We start from the raw sequence: 26,795 nt of genomic DNA on the forward strand, positions 1-26,795 counted from the left end.
TCTGGTGGCCCCCGCCGTGAAATTGCTGGAATATTGCTAAAAGCGGCGTAAAACCAAACTCACTCACTCATAATAAAATGGAAAATTAATAAAAACAATTTTTTTCTTTTGACTGCACCCCTTCATATAACACAGATTATATGTACTAAGTTTGAGATGAATCCACTGAATAGTTTAAGAGAAATCGCTCGGACAAAGTTTCAGACGGACGTTAGGGTTTGAAAAATTCATAAAAAAAGTGGAAAATTAATAAAAACAATTTTTTCCTTTGACTGCACCCCTCCATATGACACAGATTATATGTACTAAGTTTGAGATGAATCCACTGAATAGTTTAAGAGAAATCGCGCGGACAAAGTTTTCAGACGGACGGACAGAATCTTGGTATAACTATATACCCCGGACATTTTGTTGGGGGTATAAAAATATCAATGGTCCCATGAATGCCACATTCTTTCTGACAGTTATGGCTATTCTCCTGTTCACATACCACATGACCTGTTTACTGATTTTTCATAGCACCTGGCGTCATGACGAATACCTATTTAAACCCACATGAAGCTTCCAACTCCTAATCAGCTGTAGCGTACAGAAGAACAGGTGGCAAGGATACTGGTAGTGTGTAATGAATCTTGATATTAAGGCTGAACTGAAAACTCACCACCACATTATATCTATCTAGAGATAGCGGCTGTTTATTGGTTTTGTAATGTGGGCTGTGTGATGTGAGTAGACTGTAGGATTATCAGGGTACTTTGTCGAAAAAATTCATGTTGTTATTTTAAATCCAGGAACACATTTGAATCCTGTTATTGTGAAATATGGCTTAATGAAATGTTTTTTGTTGTGTTAAGAGGACAGTATGATATCAATGTCATTTGTTAATAAAAATTCTTTTTTTTATTTTCTTAAAGCCATGACCAAGACTAATTATGTGGCTGAACAGTATACGCTTTAGACTCATCTCTTCACACACTTCTGAGAAGTCAGATCAAACTGATGGATGGATGGATGGATGGAGGGAGGGAGGGAGGGAGGGAGGGAAGGAAGGATTGATGGAGGGAGGGAGGGAGGGAGGGAGGAATGGAGGGAGGGAGGGAGGGATGGTGGCATGGATGGAGAGAGGGAGGGATGGATGGAGGAAGGAAGGGAAGGAGGGAGGGAGGAATGGAGGGAGGGATAGAGGGAGGGAGGGATGGTGGCATGGATGGAGGGAGAGAGGGAGGGATGGATGGAGGAAGGGAGGGAGGGAGGGAGGCAGGGATAGAGGGAGGGAGGGAGGGATGGTGGCATGAAAGGAGGGAGGGATAGAGGGAGAGAAGGAGGGATGGATGGAGAAAGGGAGGGAGGGAGGAATGGAAGGATGGATGGAGGGATGGATGGATGGAGGGAGGGATAGAGGGAGGGAGGGAGGGATGGTGGCATGGATGGAGGGAGAGAGGGAGGGATGGATGGAGGAAGGGAGGGAGGGAGGAATGGAGGGGGGATGGTGGCATGGATAGAGGGAGGGAGAGAGGGAGGGATGGATGGATGGATGGAGGGAGGGATAGAGGGAGGGAGGGAGGGAGGGATGGTGGCATGAAAGGAGGGAGGGAGAGAGGGAGGGATGGATGGATGGAGGGAGGGATGGCGGCATGGATGGAGGGAGAGAGAGAGGGATGGATGGAGGAAGGGAGGGAGGGATGGAGGAAGAGATAATGTATTTCGATTTTGAAAACGTAATGTTGACATATTATAGTCACATTGCCACAAATATGCCTTTTAACGAGTGTAAGTATGGCATTTATGATATATCCATTCCCTGGCAACTAAAGTTTGTTTCAAGGTGTCAATAGCGGTAATCTGACCGTGGTTGCTGTAAAAAACGGTGAGTTGTGTGATCTTCCGTCCACTTAAATTCACACACGATTTCGCCCAAATTAATGTAAACAATATTGAATGAAATTTTAAAATTAATAAAACAAATTACAAATACAAGTCCAGATATACAATGAACATGTTTTTATAACCAGATAGAGGTAGATAGTATAACAGGATTATATTGCGTACTTCACTTCGGATTTGTTGACAGTATTTCCGGTGTTACGTGCTTGTGGTGATGGAGATAGGGGAAAAACAATGAGTCAGTGTAAAACTTGAGTTTATGAAAAACGTAAGTAAATTTTGGGAGCCACGTGTTACCATGAGCTATAACCGAGGTGGGGGCACGGGTGGCCCAGTCGTCTAAGGCGCCGCGATTGGCTGTGCAGAGTTGCGTCCCTTGGGCACGCCAGAAACCTATGATTGTGGGTTCGAATCCCGGTTCGCCCCGATTATGTTTCTAGGTTTGTCAGCACCATACCTGTGCTCGTGGGTTTCACCTAAGTGGTAAAGGTCCGAGACCTGCATCACTTCGGGCTTTCCTCCTACATTAAGCTGACACGCCGCGATATAGCTGGAATACTGTTAAAAGCGGCGTTAAACCCAACTAACTCACTCACTCACTATAACGGAGGTAGCACTATAATGAAGGGCGCAATAGCGAGGGCATACTGTATATGAAAGTGACACTTCAGTTGAGGTGGGCGTGACCAAAATGCAAATGTCTGATTGGCAAAAAAATATATCACAGATAACTGTATGTGTAGGAGTGAATATTATCCTACCCTATTTTTTATCCCAGGGATGAAGTTCTCTAGTGTCAGGATGATTCTCCCTAGTGAATTTGAACCCCTACCTGTTTAATCCTATCTTATACTGTACTCTAGAGTAAAACTTTCCCTGGGATAATATTAAGGTGGGATATAATCCTTGCTTGCATATGCACTCCAAACATGAAAAGAGGTTGTCTGCAAATGTTACCAAACACGAGATACATTTTATCCTGTTTTTGTGATATATTAGTTGTTGAACTTGTAGTTTGTTTGTTGTTTAATACAATACTCAGCAATAATTCAGCTATATGACGACAGTCCGTAAATAATCGAGTCTGGACCTGACATCAATATTCATGATTTGCCTTCCTTCGGTAATCTCTCCTTCAACAGACGATACAATATAACGACAATACATACCAGAATATAACTACAATACATACCAGAATATAACAACAATACATACCAGAATATAACAACAATACATACCAGAATATAACTACAAAACATACCAGAATATAACAACAATACATACCAGAATATAACAACAATACACACCAGAATATAACAACAATACATACCAGAATATAACAACAATACATACCAGAATATAACTACAATACATACCAGAATATAACAACAATACATACCAGAATATAACTACGAAACATACCAGAATATAACTACAATACATACCAGAATATAACTACAATACATACCAGAATATAACTACAATACATACCAGAATATAACTACAATACATACCAGAATATAACTACAATACATACCAGAATATAACTACAAAACATACCAGAATATAACTACAATACATACCAGAATATATCTACAATACATACCAGAATATATCTACAATACATACCAGAATATAACTACAATACATTCAAGAATATAACTACAATACATACCAGAATATAACAACAATACATACCAGAATATAACAACAATACATACCAGAATATAACAACAATACATACCAGAATATAACAACAATACATACCAGAATATAACTACAAAACATACCAGAATATAACAACAATACATACCAGAATATAACAACAATACATACCAGAATATAACTACAATACATACCAGAATATAACAACAATACATACCAGAATATAACTACAATACATACCAGAATATAACTACAATACATACCAGAATATAACTACAAAACATACCAGAATTTAACAACAATACATACCAGAATATAGCTACAATACACACCAGAATATAACTACAAAACATACCAGAATATAACAACAATACATACCAGAATATAACTACAATACATACCAGAATATAACAACAATACATACCAGAATATAACTACAATACATACCAGAATATAACTACAATACATACCAGACAGAATATAACTACAATACATACCAGAATATAACTACAATACATACCAGAATATATCTACAATACATACCAGAATATAACTACAATACATACCAGAATATAACAACAATACATACCAGAATATAACTACAATACATACCAGAATATATCTACAATACATACCAGAATATATCTACAATACATACCAGAATATATCTACAATACATACCAGAATATATCAGCATTCATAAAAACAAAAACACTGACACCCAAATACCCTCCATAAACAAAGGAAGGACATTCACAAGACTTCAATCATGGAAAATCAATCATTATAGTGTCAATCATTGAACTCTGCCTTGAGCTACATGAATGATGGATAGCCTGACCTAGCTACTCATGCATACAAAACTAGCATGTCAGTCTACGAATGACCTCACACAACAACCGGTCACTATACATTCAGATGGCTTAAGCTTGAATGAACACAAAACTGGCCGATTAATAATTCTCACACTGAGGAAGTGATCCTTTTAATTTTGTTGGCAACTTCACAAAATATAAGGCCTCACAATTTATATTTTTCGGTTCATGGGCCTGCCACCCCTACTGAAAAGCAGCTGGGCCCCATTCCACAAAGCGATCGTAGCTCTAAGACGATCGTAACTCCCATACTTTAACATAGACTTATGACTGTCGTAGGGCTACGATCGCTTTGTGGAACGGGGCCCTGGTAAAGAAAAAAATCAACCATAAAAATATTTATTTTTATTATTATGTCTCCTGCTAGTAATATAGATCCTCTTATAAAATATAAAATGTTATATATAAATTCCATGTCTACATCACTATCAGTGATTCAAGAAGCCAGCTGCAGTTTTAACTCCATGGCAGAATGATTTTCATATAAATAAATAAATAATTGACATCTATTTATTTTTATTTTTATTTCGACCGACCTTCAGAGGAAAAGCTGGAATAAATTTGTGAAACAAAAAATTAAAAATATGTGGCCTTAAACATATTCCTGAATCATGCTCAGTGCTGTGCTGTGCTGTGCTGTGCTGTGCTGTGCTGTGCTGTGCTGTGTGGGTATGTGCAGAGGGCACAAGTAGGTCACGAATGGTGACATATACGTGTAACATGATGCATGATCAGCTGATATTTATCATGTTTATTATGATGTAGAGTTTTAATTTTATTGTTATTTTGATAGATAGGTACATGTATTTATATAATTCTTTTCTTTTCAGTGGCAAATTTTATTTTTGTGAATGATACAGGCCAATAAATTATATTCCTAAAATGATTAATATTTAAATTTTAATTTCTATTACTTGAACAATGTTTGGTTCTTTTTAGTTGTTTTTTTCAACACACAAAACTTTTTATCTGTAACAGCGACAGAAGCCAAGTGTTTGATTTATCTTTTCTTCTTGTTGTGTTTCCGCCAGCAGGTCATGTTTTTCAGGTCACCCCATAAGTCAAAACAGGGCAATCAAGTGAATGTGGGCAATAATACATTCGACCTGTCAATGGTCAAGTCTTGGATAAGCAAACAATATGTTGAATACCATGATTTCTTTGTTTTGTTTGTTGTTTATCGCCACACAGCAATATTCCAGCTATATGATGGCAGTCTGTAAATGATCAAATCTGGACCAGACAATCCAGTGACTGACATCATGAGAATTGATCTACGCAATTGGAATATGATGACATGAGTCAACCAAGTCAGTGAGCCCGTTAGTCTCCTTTACGGCAAGCATGAGTTGCTGAAGATCAGTTCGAACCCGGATATTTACGGGTAAGATACCATGAACAACCATCAACACCACTGGGGTACAATGACACCAAATCAGCCAGCTTCATATACTATGACCATCCAATTCAAACCCAGGCTTGAAAGGTGAACACCTTAACCAGTGAGCTACGAAACTGATTCAAACATATGCTTGAAAGGTGAACACTTTAACCACTGAGCTACCCAACTGATTCTAACATAGGATTGAAAGGTGAACACTTTAACCACTGAGCTACCCAACTGATTCAAACATAGGCTTGAAAGGTGAACACTTAACCACTGAGCTACCCAACTGATTCTAACCCAGACTTGAAAGGTGAACACTTAACCAATGAGCTACCCAACTGATTCTAACCTAGGCTCAAAAGGTGAACACTTAACCAATGAGCTACCCAACTGATTCTAACCCAGACTTGAAAGGTGAACACTTAACCAATGAGCTACCCAACTGATTCTAACCTAGGCTCAAAAGGTGAACACTTAACCACTGAGCTACCCAACTGATTCTAACCTAGGCTCAAAAGGTGAACACTTAACCACTGAGCTACCCAACTGATTCTAACCTAGGCTCAAAAGGTGAACACTTAACCACTGAGCTACCCAACTGATTCAAACATAGGCTTGAAAGGTAAACACCTTAACTACAAGGCTACCCCATGTCTCACATAAAGACACAGCTGTATGTCACGATTGACACAGAACTGAAATTGATCAATTTCACCTTCAGAGAAATACACATCTCCTCGTAATTGATTCTTTGACATTTACCACAACACATTTCAATTTCCTGTTGTTATTACATACAATTACGTCGGCCTCACTTGAGAGGCTCTGTGTATCTCGAATGCTCCCAAGGTGAATGTTGTTAGAATCAGACAAAGCTAGCAAGTCACAATGAGTTAACAAACCAATTTATCATGATCATAATTCACTGAAATGCACTCCAACACTGACACATACATCAATACTTTTGTACCCGTGACATGGACGACGCAACGTGATGAAAATATCTATTTTTGCATGTGTAGTAGATAATGTTAATTGCTCGTACTGATATATTTGTTCAACCCAGCTACACCTGTGTGATGTACTGTGTATTCTTTACTATCAGACTGAGATGGGGTACACATCCAATATGAGTGAGTGAATGGGTGGCTGGGCTGGTGGGTTGGTGGGTTGGTATGTGCTTGGGTGGGTTTTAGCTGGTTCAGTGGGTTTTAGATGGTTGGGTGGGTATGTGAGTGGGTGGGTTTTGTGGGCAGTTTCGATGGGTGGGGGTGGGTGTTTATGTAAGTGAGAGAGTGAGAGAGTGAGTGAGTGAATGAGTGAGTAAGTGAGTGAGTGAGTGTGTGGGTGAGTGGGTTTTGAGGGCAGTTTTGATGGGTGGGGGTGGGTGTTTATGTAAGTGAGTAAGTGAGTGAGTGAGTGAGTGAGTGGGTGGGTGAGTGGGTTTTGTGAGCAGTTTCGATGGGTGGGGGTGGCTGTTTATGTAAGTGAGAGAGTGAGAGTGAGTGAGTGAGTGGGTTTTGTGGGCAGTTTCGATGGGTGGGGGTGGGTGTTTATGTAAGTGAGTGAGTGAGTGAGTGAGTGAGTGAGTGAGTGAGTGAGTGGGTGGGTGAGTGGGTGGGTGGGTGGGTGGGTGGGTTTTGTGGGCAGTTTTGTTGGTCGGGGGTGGGTGTTTATGTAAGTGAGAGAGTAAGTGAGTGAATGAGTGAGTGAGCGAAACTGATTTTAACAGTTCTTCACATCAGCTTGATTTACATTTTACAAAAGCAAAATTAAGTAACAGATATTTTCTTTTTTACAATTTGTGCATGTTTAATCATCTTCTTTATCACAAACACACACAACAGTCCTTCACTTCCTGCGTACAGCTCCTGTCAATCATGGCCACTGTCTCTCATCCATCAATCAATAAGTCACCTATATGTATCGGTATGTACACCCTTGAATAACGGGCAAGCAGATACATGACATAACCCAGCTCCTTGAAGCGAATCATTTCACACAATGTCAAGTTTAACCACGATGCATGAAGACACTGTCAAATAGTTTATGCTTTTACGAACATTAGGCCATTAACTGACATCAGTATTTCATAATAACTGTGTCACATCAAATGAATGATATATCCATCATCATGTCATGGTTATTCATATTTAATAACTTCTTTACATCACATCATGAAAACAAGTGAATTAACGCTTATGGAATTATTAATATCTGACACATAACGATAATGAGTGAGATGGGTTAACTACGCTTTTAACAGTATTACAGTTATATCACGACGTGTCAGCTTAATGTGGGAGGAAAGCTCGAAGTGATGTAAATCTCAGATGTTTACCACTTCGGTGAAACCCACGAGCACGGGTATGGTGCTGACAAACCTAGAAACATAATCGGGGCGAACCGAAATTTGAACCCACAATCATAGGTTTCTGGCGTGCCCAAGGGACGCAACTCTGCACAGCGAATTGTGACGCCTTATACGACGGGGCCACTCGTGCCCCCTATAACGATAATGATAGGAGGGTAGTACTGGTTATGTACTGTAAATAAATTAAGGACCGCATTGACTCGCTTTTGGCTCTACAATTAGAACTTGGATGCAGGCATCATCTTTATATTCCCTGTGAATTTAGAATATGTAGAGTTTGTACCTTAAACCATAATGAAAATGAATATTTGAGTTATATCAAGCCTAAATTTTACATTTTTCCAAATATTTTGAAGTTTAATAAACTACTGTCATTACAGTACCCTATCATTAATATCACTTGCTTCATGATGGCAGTCAGGTAGCCTAGTAGTTAAAGCATTCGCTCGTCACGCTTGTCACATTGACTCCCGACATGGGTACAATGTGTGACGCTCATTTCTGGTGTCCCCTGCTGTGATATTGCTGGAATATTGCTAAAAGCGGCGTAAAACCATACTCACTCACTCACTCACTCACTCACTCACTTGTTTTATGGCAATGCTGTTCCAACACAATTACTCCAACTTTGACAACATGTAATTATGTTAAAACTGCTTGGTTAAAAAACATGTTATATTTTGTAATGTTTGTACCTAAATTGTGTTTTGTTTGTACAAAAATCCACAAAAAAGATTTACCACTGTGAGTGAGTTTTATGCCAGCGTCTGTCTGTCTGTCTGTCTGTCTGTCTGTCGGACCTAGGACTCAAAGGGGGCTCTCAAAACCTTTTTTTTAGGAAACAAACTCGGACCTTTTGCTTGACAAGCAACCACAACTACAAAGCTATCACACAACCCTTTTACTATTTGTGAACACAAAATGTGATGACGTTTGCTTGTTGGAATAAAGGTTTTGTCCTTGGAAATCTAACAATCACAATGGATACCCCTATAGACTTATGTAATGAGAACAGTTAACTAATTGATAATCTTGTTTGTTTGTTTGTTGTTTAACGCCGCACTCAGCAATATTCCAGCTATATGATGGCAGTCTGTATATAATCAAGTCTGGACCAGACAATCCAGTGATTGATTTTACGAGTAACGATCCAAGTGAGGTTTTACGCCACTTTTAGCAATATTCCAGCAATGTCAGAGCGTGACAAACCAGAAATGGGCTTCACACATTGTACCCATGTGGGCAATCGAACCCGGGTCTTCAGCATGACGAGCGAACGCTTTAACCACTAGGCTACCCCGCTACCCACTGATTGGATAATAACAGAATGGTTGGGACATGTGTTGAATTATTGTATCATTGTCTACCCTTTTCCGTGTGAATAATAAAATAGGCAGAATGTGAAGTTATTGTTGACGCATGTACTTATAAGAATTGACTTCAATATTTTTTGTGTTTATGGAGTTATTAATAAAAAAAACGGTGAGCAAATTGCATAAAAACGCAAGGTAAATTTTTCAGTAATCAATTTACATCCTCTGAAACAAACATGTTGACATACACTTCTTCAAACAGGAAGCATTTCATAGTGTCATATACCTGCCAATGAGCAGGATTAACCTGCCATTGATTAAAATAATAATAAATGAGTAACAATTAATAAAAAATTACTAATTAATATCTTACCCTGACAGTGATTTGATGAGGTCGCCTCTCTTCCTGAACCACAGCTGGAGGATGGTTTCGCTCAAGGAGTAACTCCATATTGTCAATATCGCAATGTACAACCCAAGATCAGCTGTCAACACTCGAACCTCCTGGGTCCATAGGTATAACATGTGCTCTCATCTAACCATCCTGGCCAGATTTTCGAATATTTACGCTTATTTCATTTCGAAATCTGGCAATTATCGCCTGTGTTTTCTTATAACGCAAAGTACATCTCTCGAGAGCCACGGGTTTCACTGTCAACAATCAGTTCAACAGGGAGGCATTTAAACACACAGATTCCAAGTGTTTGAGATGTAGACTAGGTCAATTGGCAGGTCAGCGTCCAGAGCTAATAAGATAATTAAGAAGCCTTGGATGAAAATGACGATGGTGTTCATTCACACATATACTAATTTTTGAAAGTTTAAAATTTCAAAAACTAATTTTTTTGAAAGTTTAAAAATTTCAAAATCTAATTTTTTTAAAGTTTAAAAATTTAAATATGCTCAATGCCAAAAGAAACGCAAACCATAAAAACATATAAAGAAGTATGTACGTTAAGAAGATATGTTTCCAAAGTGTACCACTTAATGACAAAACTAACAATCAGTCAAGTGTTACCACAAAGTGTCTTTATTCTTATCACGATATGATGCTCGTGATTTTCAAAGGTACACGCAAATCCTGCATGAGATAAATGGTGCATCTCGAGTCATAGATCTATGAAGTCACATGTGATGCTTCATAAGCGTTGATACACATAACGTAACAGTATTTTCGTTTGTGCATCAAACCAATCAAATATCTCTTGAACATGAACAATTCTTCATAAATTAACCAACATGTATGGTATTCGCGTTTCTTTTGTCAGTGAGTATATAATTCCTTGTCAGAGGAAATGACAATCTGTGCATTTATATCATTTCTATGATCTGTTATAGAAAATAATTAATGCATCAGTCAGTTTTGAAAATAATTTATGCATCAGTCAGTTTTGAAAATAATGAATGCATCAGTCAGTTTTGAAAATAATTAATGCATCAGACAGTTTTGATCCAGCTTATAGAAAAAATACCTTTGAATTTCATTTCCTATATTTTCTTATTTTATCATTTTTAAATGATTATTTTATACTCTATCTCAATACATGTCAATATATATCCATCCCAGAACACAGGTGTATATTTTAAAACAGCTGTCAGATCTTTACTCGATAGATGAGAGATAGAAACGTCATGATCAATATCGTCTAACCTACATAAACCGAACATGAGCAGGGATAATTATCATAAACATGACTAATGCCCACAAATATACCTACCAGATAATCCTATAACTGATCCCAAAGTTTCCACCGTAAACATTACCAACAATACAGCAATTGATTGACAACGATGCACATTCAGACCAACAAATCAATTTCATTTGACCTACACAGAAACACTAAGTCACAGGAAAGATTACACCATAAAACTGACCTGCCTCGTGTTAACAACTTGTGTCAACTTTAAAGACAAGCAGCTGATCTTATTCACCTAAATTCCTTAATGCAGAGCACACGACTTGAAAAACTTCTTCAGTTGATAAGATCCAATGAATAAAACACAAGATTCACAGGTATGCCGGTCGTTAACGATGTGTCCAGGTGCACACACGCACTCTCACAACAAGTATTCAAGTATGCACTCCCAGTATCCTGAATACTGCACCTCTCGAAGCATGGAGTCGTATGTTAACTCCACGGTAGGTAAATCCCCAAACATGAAACACCAGCTCACTGCATTGTCAAGGCTATTAACTTCACCCAGTTGAACTCGCGGTCTTTCTGTTCATGTACGGTATCCACACATCCGCACATCCATGTGTGTGTCTCGCCAAGGGACAATGTCACGCGGTGACCTGCTCTGGATTTAACTCAACTGGTCCACCCCCGACCCTCACAGGCCATCTCTGACCCTGAGGCAATGAGAATGTCTGTGAAACTAATCCGACAGGTATGGACAGGCCGTTTGTCAACTTAATGTATTTTTCCTCAGCCTCTTCATGCAAGCACGGTCGCAAATGGACCGTGTATTGTTATGTCAGTCAGTTAATTACAGGTAACTCAAAACCTCGTTAAGATACCTGTTGAGGAATGTGTCGGCAGTATGTCCAGACCAGGTTTACAACCGGAGTCCTTGTTGGCTACACCTTGCTTAATAAGCAAATGCACTTTCTCACCTGTTTGTTCAATACAGGTAGGCTCTCTCACCTGTTCATTTTTTTGTCACTTGACAGGTATGATTTTACCTAGACAGGTGACTATCACAGGTGTCTATCCCTAGTCATATGTCAACACTTCAAAGGATCAGCATAGCACCACACCAAGTCCATAGACACAGGTAAACATGGTTTACATGTTAGACCTGAAACGATCAATTTCTTCCTACAACAAAACACTACCTGTCAAGCATGACATTACAATTTGCTCTCAAATCTCTCCATACCCTAGAAGCAATGACCCGTTTGTAAACATTCCCTGTAGGAGAATACCTGTAAGCTGTACATGTAACATAAACCTCAAAAACTGCCTGATCCAGTATACATGAAAACCCAATCAATTTCACTCATCAATTTCATCTGAAACAAACACTCACGCTTCTCTAAACATACTCTGCATTACAGATAATCACGATTCATACAACCTCCTCAAAATCCCAACAAATGTATTCATAATAAAACGGATTATCTTACAATCTCAGGTAAACTCGTTAGTATACCTGTGCGTTACATCTCTTACTGTCATATGACTGACAGATACCGTCTGACGATATAAATACCTGATGAATTCTGACCTACACCTGGATATCTCGTTAACCTGATAAAGGTAAGATAGTCCTACCTGTACCCAAACTCTACCCCTCAAACACTGGGTCCCCTTCGGCCATTAAGTAAGTAAATAACGAACCCTTGTTCATAGCTCGAGGTTTATAGTCTATTTCAATTTTGAGTGGCATGTTTGATATGGACGAGTGATTCAATGATTAAAACCTGTGACTCGAATGAAATCAAGCATGATGGAGAATCTAGTTACCTGGTGTAGTTCATTGCATATACTGTATGAGGAATTGTCACTGTAGCGACCACAATAGGATCGGACATTCTTTACCAGCCAAGATGTCATGGAAGGACTTGGCTCAATTGAACAGAAAATCTGCTCTATCCGTAATACTATAAGCTGCATGGGGAGTTATTTTGGCAGTGCCTTGGATTTGATAAACAGAAAATCTACTGATACATACATATAGTTGCATGGAAATACGATTCTTTGGGGCAGTTTTAATGGATTCAATCATACAGAAAATCTTTTGATACAAGTATTGTTGCATGGAATATAGTTGGGTTTTTTTATTTGACTTACAAAAAATATACTGATGTAACATATACTCAGTTCAATCAGATAGGAAACGTTGCATGAAATAAAGAATTTAGGCAATAAAGGATTTGATCCACAGAATTATTTTTTATAACCAAAAGTAGTTGCGTGGAATATAGTTTACATTCCGAGCAAGTTTCATTGATTTGATCAACAGAAAATTGCATTGTTATGAGCAAGCATTGTTTTATGCCACTTTTTGCAATATTCCAACAATATCAAGGCAGAAGACACCAGAAATGTGTACACTGTGCCCATGTGGGGAATAGAACCTGGGTCTTCTGCATGATAAGCTAACACTTTAACCACTCCACCACCTATCATTGTGAGTAGAGTAGTACCATAGCATGACTTATGTCAGTCTTAAGGTCAACAGAATATCTATTTGTGCCATAAACATTCTTGTATTTATACTAGCCTGGCATTTTGTTTATAACTGATTAAAAGAAAACAGAAAATCTACTACCTTTTATCTGTAATGTTAGTTCAAGACACATTACCATGGCAGAGTTTATGGGTTTGACCTACAGACAATCCGCTCGGACCCTCGTGGGTTTGTTTAGACACAATATCTAATGGGTGTGTCAGTAACAAACAAACAATTCAACAAAGATTTGGGGGGGCGGTCGGGTAGCCTAGTGGTTAAAGCGTTTGCTTGTCACGCCGAAGACCCGGGTTCGATTTCCGACATGGGTACAATGTGTGAAGCCCATTTCTTGTGTCCCCCGCCGTGATATTGCTGGAATATTGCTAAAAGCGGCGTAAAACCATACTCACTCACTCACTCAACAAAGATTTGGTGCATCGTGTCACAATATCAGGATTGAACCACACAATGCCATTTAGAAAGTGGTCAAATGTAACAAATCTTATATTTGGGATAACACTTACTTAGTAAAGTACAGATTCTTGTATTTTTGAGGGGTTGAGTCCCGTTCGGACTCCAGGCAGGCACCTAGTCGCCAGCGCAAAAAAAAAATACCAGTTGTCAGGTTAAAATTCTTGTGGAAGCCTCAGTGGCTGAGTGGGTTAGATCGCTGACTTTGTGTGCTGGCGATAAGGTGCCTCACTCTGGCAGAGTGGGTTCGAATCCCGGACGGGGCTCAACCCCCAAAAAGTACGAGAATCTGTACTTTACTAAGAAAGTGTTATCCCAAATATAACATTTGTTAGATATCAGGATCGTATCACACAAAATGATACAAGTGAATGGAAGGGGCAAAGCATAAATATACTCAAAAGAACAAAAGAAGTCATGCTATGACAGTATATAGTAATAAGAACAGGGTGGTCCTTAACTTGAATTGAGTAGTATATGAATTCTAAAATCTTGTTTTTTGATGGTGTATGACCATTTCTTACATAGAGATTATTATACAAGCATGTGTGTCATGCTGATTTTATGAAGCAAGTGTCAGGATTCTTGTATTTCCCCAAGCTTGAGTGAGGGTAATACAAGAATTCTTACACAAGTTTCGAGTTTACACATGTTAGTGTAATAATTTCTCCATTACCCATTTGGTCTTTATCCTTTTGAGCTTCCCTTCAGAAAAATGCACTGATCGCCACCCTTGTCCTAGAAAACCACAATTTGTCGAATGACGTCAACAATCTTGACAAGCTATGAGTGAGTGAGTGAGTGAGTATGGTTTTACGCCGCTTTTAGCAATATTCCAGCAATATCACGGCGGAGGACACCAGAAATGGGCTTCACATATTGTACCCATGTCGGGAATCGAACCCGGGTCTTCTGAGTGACGAGCGAACGCTTTAACCACTAGGCTACCCGACCGCCCCTGACAAGCTATGACATCGTCTCTAGTGTGACATCATTCCGACCTTACGTCACGATAAGATTCAAATGATGTCAACAATGCCGTCCACATGACGAAAACAATGCAGACAGGCGCGAGAAGGGATATTTGCACTAATTCACATACAATCTTAGTGAGTGAGTGAGTGAGTTAGGTTTAACAGTATTCCAGTTATATCGCGGCGTGTCAGCTTGATCTGGGAGGAAAGCCCGAAGTGATGCAGGTCTCAGACGTTTATCACTTCAGTGAAACCCACGAGCACGGGTATGGTGCTGACAAACCTAGAAACATAATCGGGGCGAACCGGGATTCGAACCCACAATCATAGGTTTCTGGCATGCCCAAGGGACGCAACTCTGCACAGCGAATTGCGGCGCCTTATACGACTGGGCCACCCGTGCCCCCTTAGAAGATTGACAAAAGGGGTCACTTATTAAAAATATTCAAAAGTTAAGTTTTGTTTTGACGACTGGGCCACCCGTGCCCCCTACAATCTTTATGAGCTTGGTTAGTTCTAACACTTTGGGTAATAACACCAAATATGTTTTGAAGACATGGAACGTAATGGGTAACACTGTTATCGTTTCAGGGATTGACTTAGACCGCGATTCCACAATATCCTCGCACAGTTCTCATAAATATCGCATCAATGTTCATTCTTCGTGATTGACAATCTCATAAATCTAAAGGTTACGCTTTCAATAGTTTTATCTACACTGACACTCATTTTCTCCTACAAAAATCGAAACTGTCATATTACTTGAATAAAATTATCTATTGTACCTAAAAATGTCAAAAATGACTCGCGTTTGTTTATTCATTTGTCCAAAACTGTCAATCGAAACAGCGAGTTGCATACTCGCAACACTGCATGCGATCTCTCACTGTCCATTACAGATTCCTACATTGCTGCATGGAGCTTTGCATCAGCTGATAATGGCGGAGTGCAGAATATTGTTGATCCTCAAATTGAAATATACGCAGTGGAATAATTGCGTGTTCGAAAATAGGTTACCAAAGGATATCTCACTCTTTATCATTCAGTAACATTGATTGCATCATAATTCATATCACTAATAAAGTAATAAAATAGTCTCCACCTTTTGAAGACAAAATATCTCTTATCATTAGCAAAACCTCAAGACACTCCAAACAATCTCATTGCGTTTTGGACCCGGGGATATTTTTCTCTCAGAGGTCAAATTTCCAGGATAGTCCCTGTTGTTTGCAACAATGTTTCATTGCCCCTTTACAGGTGAAGAACTCGTGAAGATTCAGGTTAGAATTGATCTTCAACATTTAACCCATACTTGTCGTAAGAGGCAACTAACGGGATCGTGTTGTCAGGCTCGCTGACTTGGTTGACGCATGTCATCATACCCCAACTGCGTAGATCGATGCTCATGATGTCAATCACTGGATTGTCTGGTCTAGACTTTATTATTTACAGACCGCCATCATACAGCTGGAATATTGCTGAGTGCAGCGTTAAACAACAAACTTTACTATCATACTGCACATTGCACGTCACCAAAATGTATTATTAATGAAAAAAGTAGTCCCGGTGTGACAGAGGTCACGGTTATCCAATCAAAACGAATAAAACAAGGTCAACCTTGTACGACACACGTGTGACGTACTGATTTAGTATCTTACCACCTGTATCTTCACCACGTGGGTAATAAACTATCATACTGCACATTGCAAGTCACCAAAATGTACTGTTGGAGCCATGATCAACACTCCCTGACAGGACTTGTGAACGATTGATGCACAATGGGAGCTCTACCACAACACATACATAGCAAGACAATCACGATGGAGGAGTTATCTCCCATTAATCTCCCACTCAACTTTCCCTCCACTACATAATGACAATTTCTCTGCAACATCTGTCTGTGTATCTGAAATCAGTTCATAATCTATTACAAAGCAGGAAACCAATTTCTGTCCCCATAACTGTAACAGCGTAACAAATGCTATTATGTAGAGCATTTCTCTTGAAGGCCCAGGTTGTCACCTTCGTCACCTTTCATTTTTTTGATTGAGTGTTTTTAATTTTGTGATTCAATTGTGACGCCTTTGTCTGATGAAATGGATTACTGTCGTGGAACCAGGTACAAAAAGTCTGGATTTCAATGTTGAAAGGATGGTTTGAGGAAAACTTGTCAATTTCAAAATTGTCACCTTTCAATCATTTGATTGACAGGATTGTATTTCAGGTTTGGATAAGTGTACGTGGTTTAATTTGGGAGCTGTGATATTTGTGTACGTTACAGAAGCCTACAGGTTGTGTTGTGGTGTGCTGGTCTGGTTGTGTGTTATTGTAACAGTTTGTTGAAATATGCAACGTAACTGACAGGTGGGATATATACGACGTATTCGACGCCTTTGTCTGATGAAATGGATTACTGTCGCGGAACCAGGTACAGAAAGTCTGGGTTTCAATGTTGAAAGGATGGTTTGAGGAAAACTTGTCAATTTCAAAGTTGTCACCTTTCAATCATTTGATTGACAGGATTGTGACACATGGACCATCATATCATATTGACATTCAGGAAGATATTTCAGTTTGGAGGAACAAGGTCAGGGAATTCTGATGTTAATTCGACCATGTTGCTGAGAAAATAATGAAAACCATCCAGTGATGAAATGAACAACAAAAGCAATGACATCAACAAGATGTGTCAATGATTAACAGTGCCTAAATCATGGAATCCTTGAATATAATTATTATGGATTATTAATGCATTATTAGATTATTTATAAATATGTCTGACTGACAAATGACAGCTTCCTATAAAATCAAACATTTTCTCTGATGAAGGAATAACTCTTCACAACACATGAAAGGTAACACATTTATAAAAAACTAATTGTATTAACTGCTGTTGTTGCTACTATCAAACATGGATATCACTTAATGATAAAAAACCCAAAAGATCAACTTTAATAAAAAGCATCCAACTTGTAATTAACAAACATTTCTAAAATGTTTTCCCAAAAAGTATAAATGTACCCCAAAAACAGAGTCTAAAGTCATGAAATTCTGACAAGAAAGAAATCAATACCCATGAAACAGTAATTTCAAAGAAAAGAAACCATACGTAAAACTTCAAACATCAAAATATCTACACTGCTATGCAGGAAAAATATTCACAACTAAAAAATCCATTGATAAAAACTCTCAAGGCAAAGTTGAAGCCAATATTCCAGGAAATCTCCCGACGCGTTCACCCTGTCCAACACCCAAACAAACACCCCAATAAAGACACACACTTCAAAAAGATGTTTGTCTGAGATACAAAATTGAGAAGAATATGGCCTTTACAAATGGTAATGTAGCAACATTTTATAAATCATGGATCTTTTATCACATACTGTTTAAAGAAGCAGAACAGCAATAACATATGTATCTCTTTCTCATATTTGTTTCTTGCCAGGATCAGTGTTTGAATAATATTTTGAATGCTTGACTGTGTATGTTTTGTTATATTTCTTAAAAATCACCTTGGCACCATTTCCAATACTTGTATTTAATTTTCCCCAAATGTATACATACATCGTCTTCAGAATGTGAGGGTGACCATTGCCCTGGATGGCCATCCTCTTCATGTAACGGGGAGAAGGGGAAATAAAATGTATAAAACAAAACAATAAAGACTTTGGGGGCTCTTGTTTTTTTACCTCGTTTTGGGCTTTGCAAGCCAATCATTCTGTAAACTATCATTATATGGCTTGCGGCCCCCAAAGTATTTTCATTTTACTCAAACCCGCAGGGTATCACCCTTTCTACATATTTCCATTTTAGCCTTTTAGATCTACCCGCAGGGTTCTAAGTCATTTTCATATATATTTTAAATTTACATATGCAACCCGCAGGGCTGCCTTTTTATACTACTTACCAGCAGCGTAAGTTACCTTTCCAACACCGAGTCAGCCCCCGAATCTTATGCCAAGTATTGTATATAATAAACATTTGATCGTACTCAATTGTTTTGTTGTCACTGCACAAAATAAAGACACACACAACTCACGCTGCCCCAGTCTCCACTGTAGCACTGTCTCATGTAAGGCTTGTAGGGCCACATAGGTCTTTTCATCAGGAAGCACTCACAGACAACGGAACCGAGTTAGGTATCCAAGAATCTTATCCACAGACTGTTCACATCCGTGACCTGACTGACTGACTGACCAATCTACCCCTGATCCCAACCCTGACCTGGACTTACCATACCTGCTGCTATAGCCCATTGTAAAGTGCAGATATTATGACCTTGAGCTGTGAGATTTACTGGTAAGTTTCTCTGAGGTAATTACCGTACTTAGCTTAAGTAAAGTGCACGAATGTGTAGATACGTAATTACGGGAATATATTTCAATGTTTATGTGAAGTAAGCATTTTATATTTTACTGCTGTTTTTTTAACATGTCTAAAAACTAAACTAATGGGCAAAAGAAAGTATACACAGAGCTCCGGATAACTTTTTGAGCAATTGAGTTTTTACTCGAAGGTTTCTATTTTAATTGGGTTATTTTTCATTGGGTAACCAATATTTTTTCACTCATCTATTCATCACTCTATTGGGGTTTTCCCAAACTGAGTACACATTTTGGGATTTCAAAAAATATTAAATAATGTTTTAGATGTATATAACGGTTCCAAATATAGGCTTGAATCGGAAAGTAAATTAGCTCGTAACTGTGTTTCGGAAATTAGCTCCGTTGTACACATGCTAAAAAAACTTCATTGAGTATTTACGTGTGCTGTTTTTATACATTTGAGTTTTCCATTTAATGCATGCGTTTCTGTACGCAAGTTAATCGAAAGTAATTGGGTTTTGAATATTTTTTTTGGGGGGGGGGGGGGTATTTGACGCAAATTCCTTGATTATGAGTGGCTTAAGATGAAAGAAACAAGAAATGGTTATTCGATGGTGATGTATTTGTTACATGTATGAAAGTTGTGTTTTGGATCTTAAATTTGCCATGTTTCAATGACTGTTTTCACCCTTAGTAAGTAAGTAGTAAGTCTTGATACCATTTGTAATTGTGTCAAATCCAATTTTCAAATGTATACTTTCGTTTGCCAGTTTAGATGGTTATGAACATTTGAACATAAAAATTATCTTAATCTAATTTGTCAATCAAAACTTTTTGCTTCCATTTTACTATTTCATTACTGTGTGGAATTTATTTGTGATATTTTTTCATAGTTTATATGTTTCACTTTTATGGATTTTCCTTGTTAGGGAATTATTGACTGATGTGATGAGAGATGACAAAACAGATGGTAAGAATTAAATACATTATCAGTTTGAACATATACACATCTAATTTCATCAAACCATGTTACTATTCACATAAAAAACCCTGACAAATAAATGAATAAATTTACAAAAAAACAAGGGCAAAAGTGAGCGTGGCTCACTAATACCCCCAACCCGCCTAGTGTGTCAGTAGTTTCAAATTAAATAGCTGGGATAGGGTTAGGGTTTGAAAAATTCATTAAAAAAATGGAAAATTAATAAAAACATTTTTTTTTTCTTTTGACTGCACCCCTCCATATGACACAGATTATATGTACTAAGTTTGAGATGAATCCACTGAATAGTTTAAGAGAAATCGCACATACAAAGTTTTCTGATGGACGGACGGAACCTTGGTATATATATATAATAAAACCCATATTCAAAAATGCATGTTTAAAATACTACCAAATAAATATCTAATTCAAAATTTTAAAATTGTATTATTCACATACACAAATCAATATATTTTATTTTATACCTAAAAAACACAAGTAATTATTGCAGCATATACGGTAAAACCAACACAGGCCTGACTACAATAAAGAAATCTGGAGGTGGTAGGTTTCTATTGGTATACAGGCATAACCCATGTAGGTTCTTGCTGCATTCTCTCAATAGGGCTTACCATATTCCTCGTAATAAGCGCCCAGGGCGCTCTCAAAATTAGAAATAGGGGGCTCTTATTAGAATATCATTTTGGTGACAAAAACAACACAGTTGAAAGATAAATTTCGTGGTTTATGCTGACAGCCTGAAATGTTTATATACAACAGATATATGTTTCCAGAATTTAATTGCCTATAATAAGGGTGCATATAACACACGAATGCGTATTATACCGAATAAATAAGTCTTGTGTATATTGATCAGTCGGAAGGGATGCAAACTGGCCTTGTTCACTAGCCAATATATCAGTAAATATCGCCATGGGCACTTATTAGAGCGGGGCGCTTATTACATCGAATACGGTAGGTTCTTACTGCATGCTCTCAATAGGGCTTAGCCCTATTATAGGGCATGTAACACAATCTAAAACCATTTGTACACATGTCAGCAGTATTGAGGAGTTGAATGGGCCTATAAAAATCATTGTGATTTAAAGGAAGCCTGTCAACTGTTATATCTGTATTGGAAATATTCTCCTAAAGTGTGATCATATCACAAGAGTCCATTTCGGAACAACAATGGAAATGGCATATTTTGGAAGTTGTAAAAACGTTTGTCAAATCTGTGAACATTATCAGACATGTTAAAATAATTGAATCCGTGGGGATCTGACTCAGATCAGGTCACCAGGATACTTTTGTTGTAAGAGGTGATGAAATTGATCACATGTACTAATGTTGAAGCATTAGAGAGAAAAGCTTAATGGAAACCACTAAAATATCCTCCTTAAACATCCTTTTAACATGTGAGTGTATTAACTGCTCAAGTGTTTGTTTTCTAACATACAGTGTTCCCTCGTTATTGCGCCTTTCAATATAGCGCTAACCAAAGTATGAAACAATCACTATAGAAAAGCTATAAACCAAACTAAACTTAAATTATTTTATTTTTTTAAGTCAGATCAGGACATGTTTAGGTTTGACTGAAAAGATATGCATATAGAACATACTTTTGTTTTATTTATATTTGTTATAATTTTTATTCAACATGTTCAAGAGGTGTGAAATTTGAATCTCAACTTTGACTGCTGTGATTATAACACAAATACTGCTGACTGAGTAACAGTGTTAAACAACAAACAAAATAAACATCTCTGACCTTCAATGAAATAAATGTTTATTGGGTCGGTTATTAATTTTAAACACATCGACCAGTTTTCTTTCATTGTTCTTCAATGGCCCCAAGAAGTGAAGCCATAAAAAATAATTTGCTAAAAAATTGCTTGACATTGTAGAATTGATTTTCGAGTGAGCATTTAAGTGTATATCATGCCATAGTTATATACATTTTACGAGAAAATTTAATGTGTTTTTTTTAATTTTCTACATGTATACAAGTTTAGTTTGTAATGTATTTTACAAACATGAGAGCATCAAAAAGAAAATTAAATGTCATTTTTTTTCCCAAGAATTTAATCTTTTTCTTTTTTTTCAAAGTATCACCTAATGCTTAAAGCTTTGTAGTAAGAACATGTAAACAAACATGGATGTCAACAGTAGCAAGACATGTGGGATATTTATGTTATAGACAAAATCGTCAGACACATATTACGCTAAAGGAAACCGCTGTGTATGTCATTACCAAAGATGAAAAAAAACTAGCTTGTTTTTCTTCTCCAATTACAAAAAGGCCAGATGTTTACTCTTGATGCAAGAAAACATCTAAATGTCAGTTTGATAAACATTCTGTGTTAGGCAAATAGTTTCAGAGTAAACCAGATCACAGAATGCTTTTATATTACCAACACTAATCCCAACGTGCTATGGGATAGCTTAAGAGATTTAAAAATAATCTTCTTTAAAAGTTCTGCTACCATGGCAAGATATATATGGAGTGAAGTCCAGAGTACAATTTTGCATTTTTTATTTTAGATTTGTAGCATATTGATGTAATGAATTAATTTTGTCTACATCTTTATTTGAATCACTAGAGTAAGATGTATATGTTTTAAAAACATCAAAACATCCAGCGCTTTTATCAGTTTTATCAGTTTTGAAGTTTTCATAAATTGGTACTTTTTCCACATAGCATGGTAATACTTTTCCCCCTTTTTTCCCCTTTTAAATAATAGCAATCAATTTTTTCTCGTTTACAATTATTAGAAGATTCCAATGCATTTTTCAAAATTTACTGAATGTCAACACTGTTACATAATCTTGCTATTGTTTTTTTCCAAATTCTTTTGATATTGTTAACAATTATTTGTACATGTACTACTCACAACCCTTAAGAACCTCAGAAGAATAAATGACGGCCCCATAACACGTTTCATCGAGAGAAAAAGGAAATTATCTTTGAGAGAGTTCAACTTTCTTTTTGATGTTTTACAGCACCAATTCAAGTAAACGAGAAAACCATTAAAAGATTTTTAAATAAAACAACATCTGGCTTCCAGATAAAATACCTCCTTATCACATGAAACATGAGGCTGATCCAATAAAACATCCCATGGAAGTTAATCAAGTACCTGTGGACAATACACTGAGGATAAAAAACTCACACTCCGTAGACATCAGTGAGTGGGAATATTTGTTGCAACATCAAGTGATATTACAACAATATTCCAGGAAAACTCCAGCAATGGTCAGCAATATTCCAGCAATATCACCAGAAGTCCAGCAATATCCTAGCAATATTCCAGGAATATCACCAGAACTCCAGCAATATCCTAGCAATATTCCAGGAATATCACCAGAACTCCAGCAATATCCTAGCAATAATCCAGCAATATCACCAGAACTCCAGCAATATCCTAGCAATATTCCAGCAATATCACCAGAACTCCAGCAATATCCTAGCAATATTCCAGGAATATCACCAGAACTCCAGCAATATCCTAGCAATAATCCAGGAATATCACCAGAACTCCAGCAATATCCTAGCAATATTCCAGCAATATCACCAGAACTCCAGCAATATCCTAGCAATATTCCAGCAATATCACCAGAACTCCAGCAATATCCTAGCAATATTCCAGCAATATCACCAGAACTCCAGCAATATCCTAGCAATATTCCAGGAATATCACAGAATAATTCTTGAATAGTACAGCAATATTGAAGCAATAAGCCAGCAACATTACAGAAATATCCCAGAAATATTCCAGCAATATTACAGTAGTAATCAAGCAATATCACAACAGGGGACACGAATGAAAGGCTTCAGACACTGTACCCACAGGGAATCAAACCTGGTTCTACAAGGTAAACAAACCCTTACCACAAGGCTGCCCCACCCCAACACCCTTCCCCACCTACTGAGTGGGAGGTCCCAGTACCATCAGCTGACTCACACCACCCCTCGTCTTTCACTGACAAAGTCCACAATGAAACCGACTCCTGAACCACAACGTTAAGTGCACTGTTGACGTGAAGACAGTCAAAAAAAAAAAGGTTGAACATCTGGAGCAAAACTCTTCTTCATCTCGCATCCCTGACTATGACTCCTCCTTGCCGTGTCTGGGAAGCGTAAAATATCTGTCTGGGCAAGGAGATACAATTTTTCCTGCTCTTGATGAGAGTTTGCAAGAGGTAAATTGACTCCACATGAGTTTTTACAGTGTTGGCTAACATTGCGATTACTAGTGTCTCGGGGGATTTAACGATTGCTGATAACCTACTGGGTAGAAGTCAGGATGCTTTCATAAAGAGAAACTACAGTGTACTTTTCTGAAACCTCAATAAACATAATTACTGTGTTAAATTGAGGATAAACAGTTGTATACTCTAATCATTGAACATTCTGCAAACAGGGCTTGATTTAAATAAAACATACACCACTGCAACCTATTATTGAAAAATGCAACCTAATATTTATGTCTACATGCACCAAGTGCACGTAAAGAAATTCAAATGTTGTCTGACTAACCCTTACTTGTCCACACTGATCTTTGAACACACTCTGAACCTCCAAGTTATATTTTCCTTACTACATAATTAATATGACACATGACATAGTCTTCTGAGATTTGAGATTTTACAGATTTAGATTAGTTAATGCATCTATATTTTATTTATGATAGACTTATGGCACCAGGGTGTAACCTGGTTTTGTCAGGTGCAACTATCTTTTTAATCAAATTCCTTAAATAAGGCCCTGGCATATGTATGCATAAAGGATGTGTTAAACTAAGGATATACTATAGCATACTCCAGTCATTCAACATTCTCTTCATTCAAACATAAACAATGTGTTTATCTAAGGATATACTATAGTATACTCCAGTCATTCAACATTCTCTGCATGTAAACATAAACAATGTGTTACACTTAGGGTATATACTATAGCATACTCCAGTCATTCAACATTCTCTTCATTCAAACATATACAATGTGTTAAACTAAGGATATACTATAGTATACTCCAGTCATTACACATCCTCCACATGTAAACATAAACAATGTGTTACACTTAGGGTATATACTATAGCATACACCAGTCATTCAACATTCTCTTCATTCAAACATAAACAATGTGTTAAACTAAGGATATACTATAGTATACTCCAGTCATTACACATCCTCCACATGTAAACATAAACAATGTGTTACACTTAGGGTATATACTATAGCATACACCAGTCATTCAACATTCTCTTCATTCAAACATAAACAATGTGTTAAACTAAGGATATACTATAGTATACTCCAGTCATTACACATCCTCCACATGTAAACATAAACAATGTGTTACACTTAGGGTATATACTATAGCATACACCAGTCATTCAACATTCTCTTCATTCAAACATAAACAATGTGTTAAACTAAGGATATACTATAGTATACTCCAGTCATTACACATCCTCCACATGTAAACATAAACAATGTGTTACACTTAGGGTATATACTATAGCATACACCAGTCATTCAACATTCTCTTCATTCAAACATAAACAATGTGTTAAACTAAGGATATACTATAGTATACTCCAGTCATTACACATCCTCCACATGTAAACATAAACAATGTGTTACACTTAGGGTATATACTATAGCATACACCAGTCATTCAACATTCTCTTCATTCAAACATAAACAATGTGTTAAACTAAGGATATACTATAGTATACTCCAGTCATTACACATCCTCCACATGTAAACATAAACAATGTGTTACACTTAGGGTATATACTATAGCATACACCAGTCATTCAACATTCTCTTCATTCAAACATAAACAATGTGTTAAACTAAGGATATACTATAGTATACTCCAGTCATTACACATCCTCCACATGTAAACATAAACAATGTGTTACACTTAGGGTATATACTATAGCATACACCAGTCATTCAACATTCTCTTCATTCAAACATAAACAATGTGTTAAACTAAGGATATACTATAGTATACTCCAGTCATTACACATCCTCCACATGTAAACATAAACAATGTGTTACACTTAGGGTATATACTATAGCATACACCAGTCATTCAACATTCTCTTCATTCAAACATAAACAATGTGTTAAACTAAGGATATACTATAGTATACTCCAGTCATTACACATCCTCCACATGTAAACATAAACAATGTGTTACACTTAGGGTATATACTATAGCATACACCAGTCATTCAACATTCTCTTCATTCAAACATAAACAATGTGTTAAACTAAGGATATACTATAGTATACTCCAGTCATTCAACATTCTCCACATGTAAACATAAACAATGTGTTAAACTAAGG

The 26,795-nt window shown here is 37.3% G+C and overlaps 1 protein-coding gene across 11 annotated transcripts in view; it reads right to left on the reverse strand.

Annotated features, from left to right (window-relative positions):
* The window catches only part of LOC124145761 (RIMS-binding protein 2-like), a 322,306-nt gene that overhangs the window by 271,064 nt on the left and 24,447 nt on the right, over window positions 1–26,795 (reverse strand). The window contains exons 1-2 of one of the 11 annotated variants that reach the window (XM_046515675.2): window positions 12,777–12,949; window positions 9,872–10,244 (exon numbers count right to left, since the gene is read on the reverse strand). The exons of 9 other annotated variants lie outside the window; for them this stretch is intronic. In XM_046515675.2, the coding sequence (XP_046371631.2) occupies window positions 9,872–9,949 (78 nt within the window). In that variant the 5' untranslated portion in view covers window positions 9,950–10,244; window positions 12,777–12,949. Of the gene's footprint in view, window positions 1–9,871; window positions 10,245–11,430; window positions 11,864–12,776; window positions 12,950–26,795 lie in introns of those variants that run through there. One more of the 11 variants, XM_046515674.2, reaches the window with a different exon arrangement.

Source organism: Haliotis rufescens, unplaced genomic scaffold (genome assembly GCF_023055435.1).
Source record: "Haliotis rufescens isolate VD_foot unplaced genomic scaffold, xgHalRufe1.0.p SCAF_21, whole genome shotgun sequence".
In the NCBI taxonomy this organism is placed as follows: domain Eukaryota; kingdom Metazoa; phylum Mollusca; class Gastropoda; order Lepetellida; family Haliotidae; genus Haliotis; species Haliotis rufescens.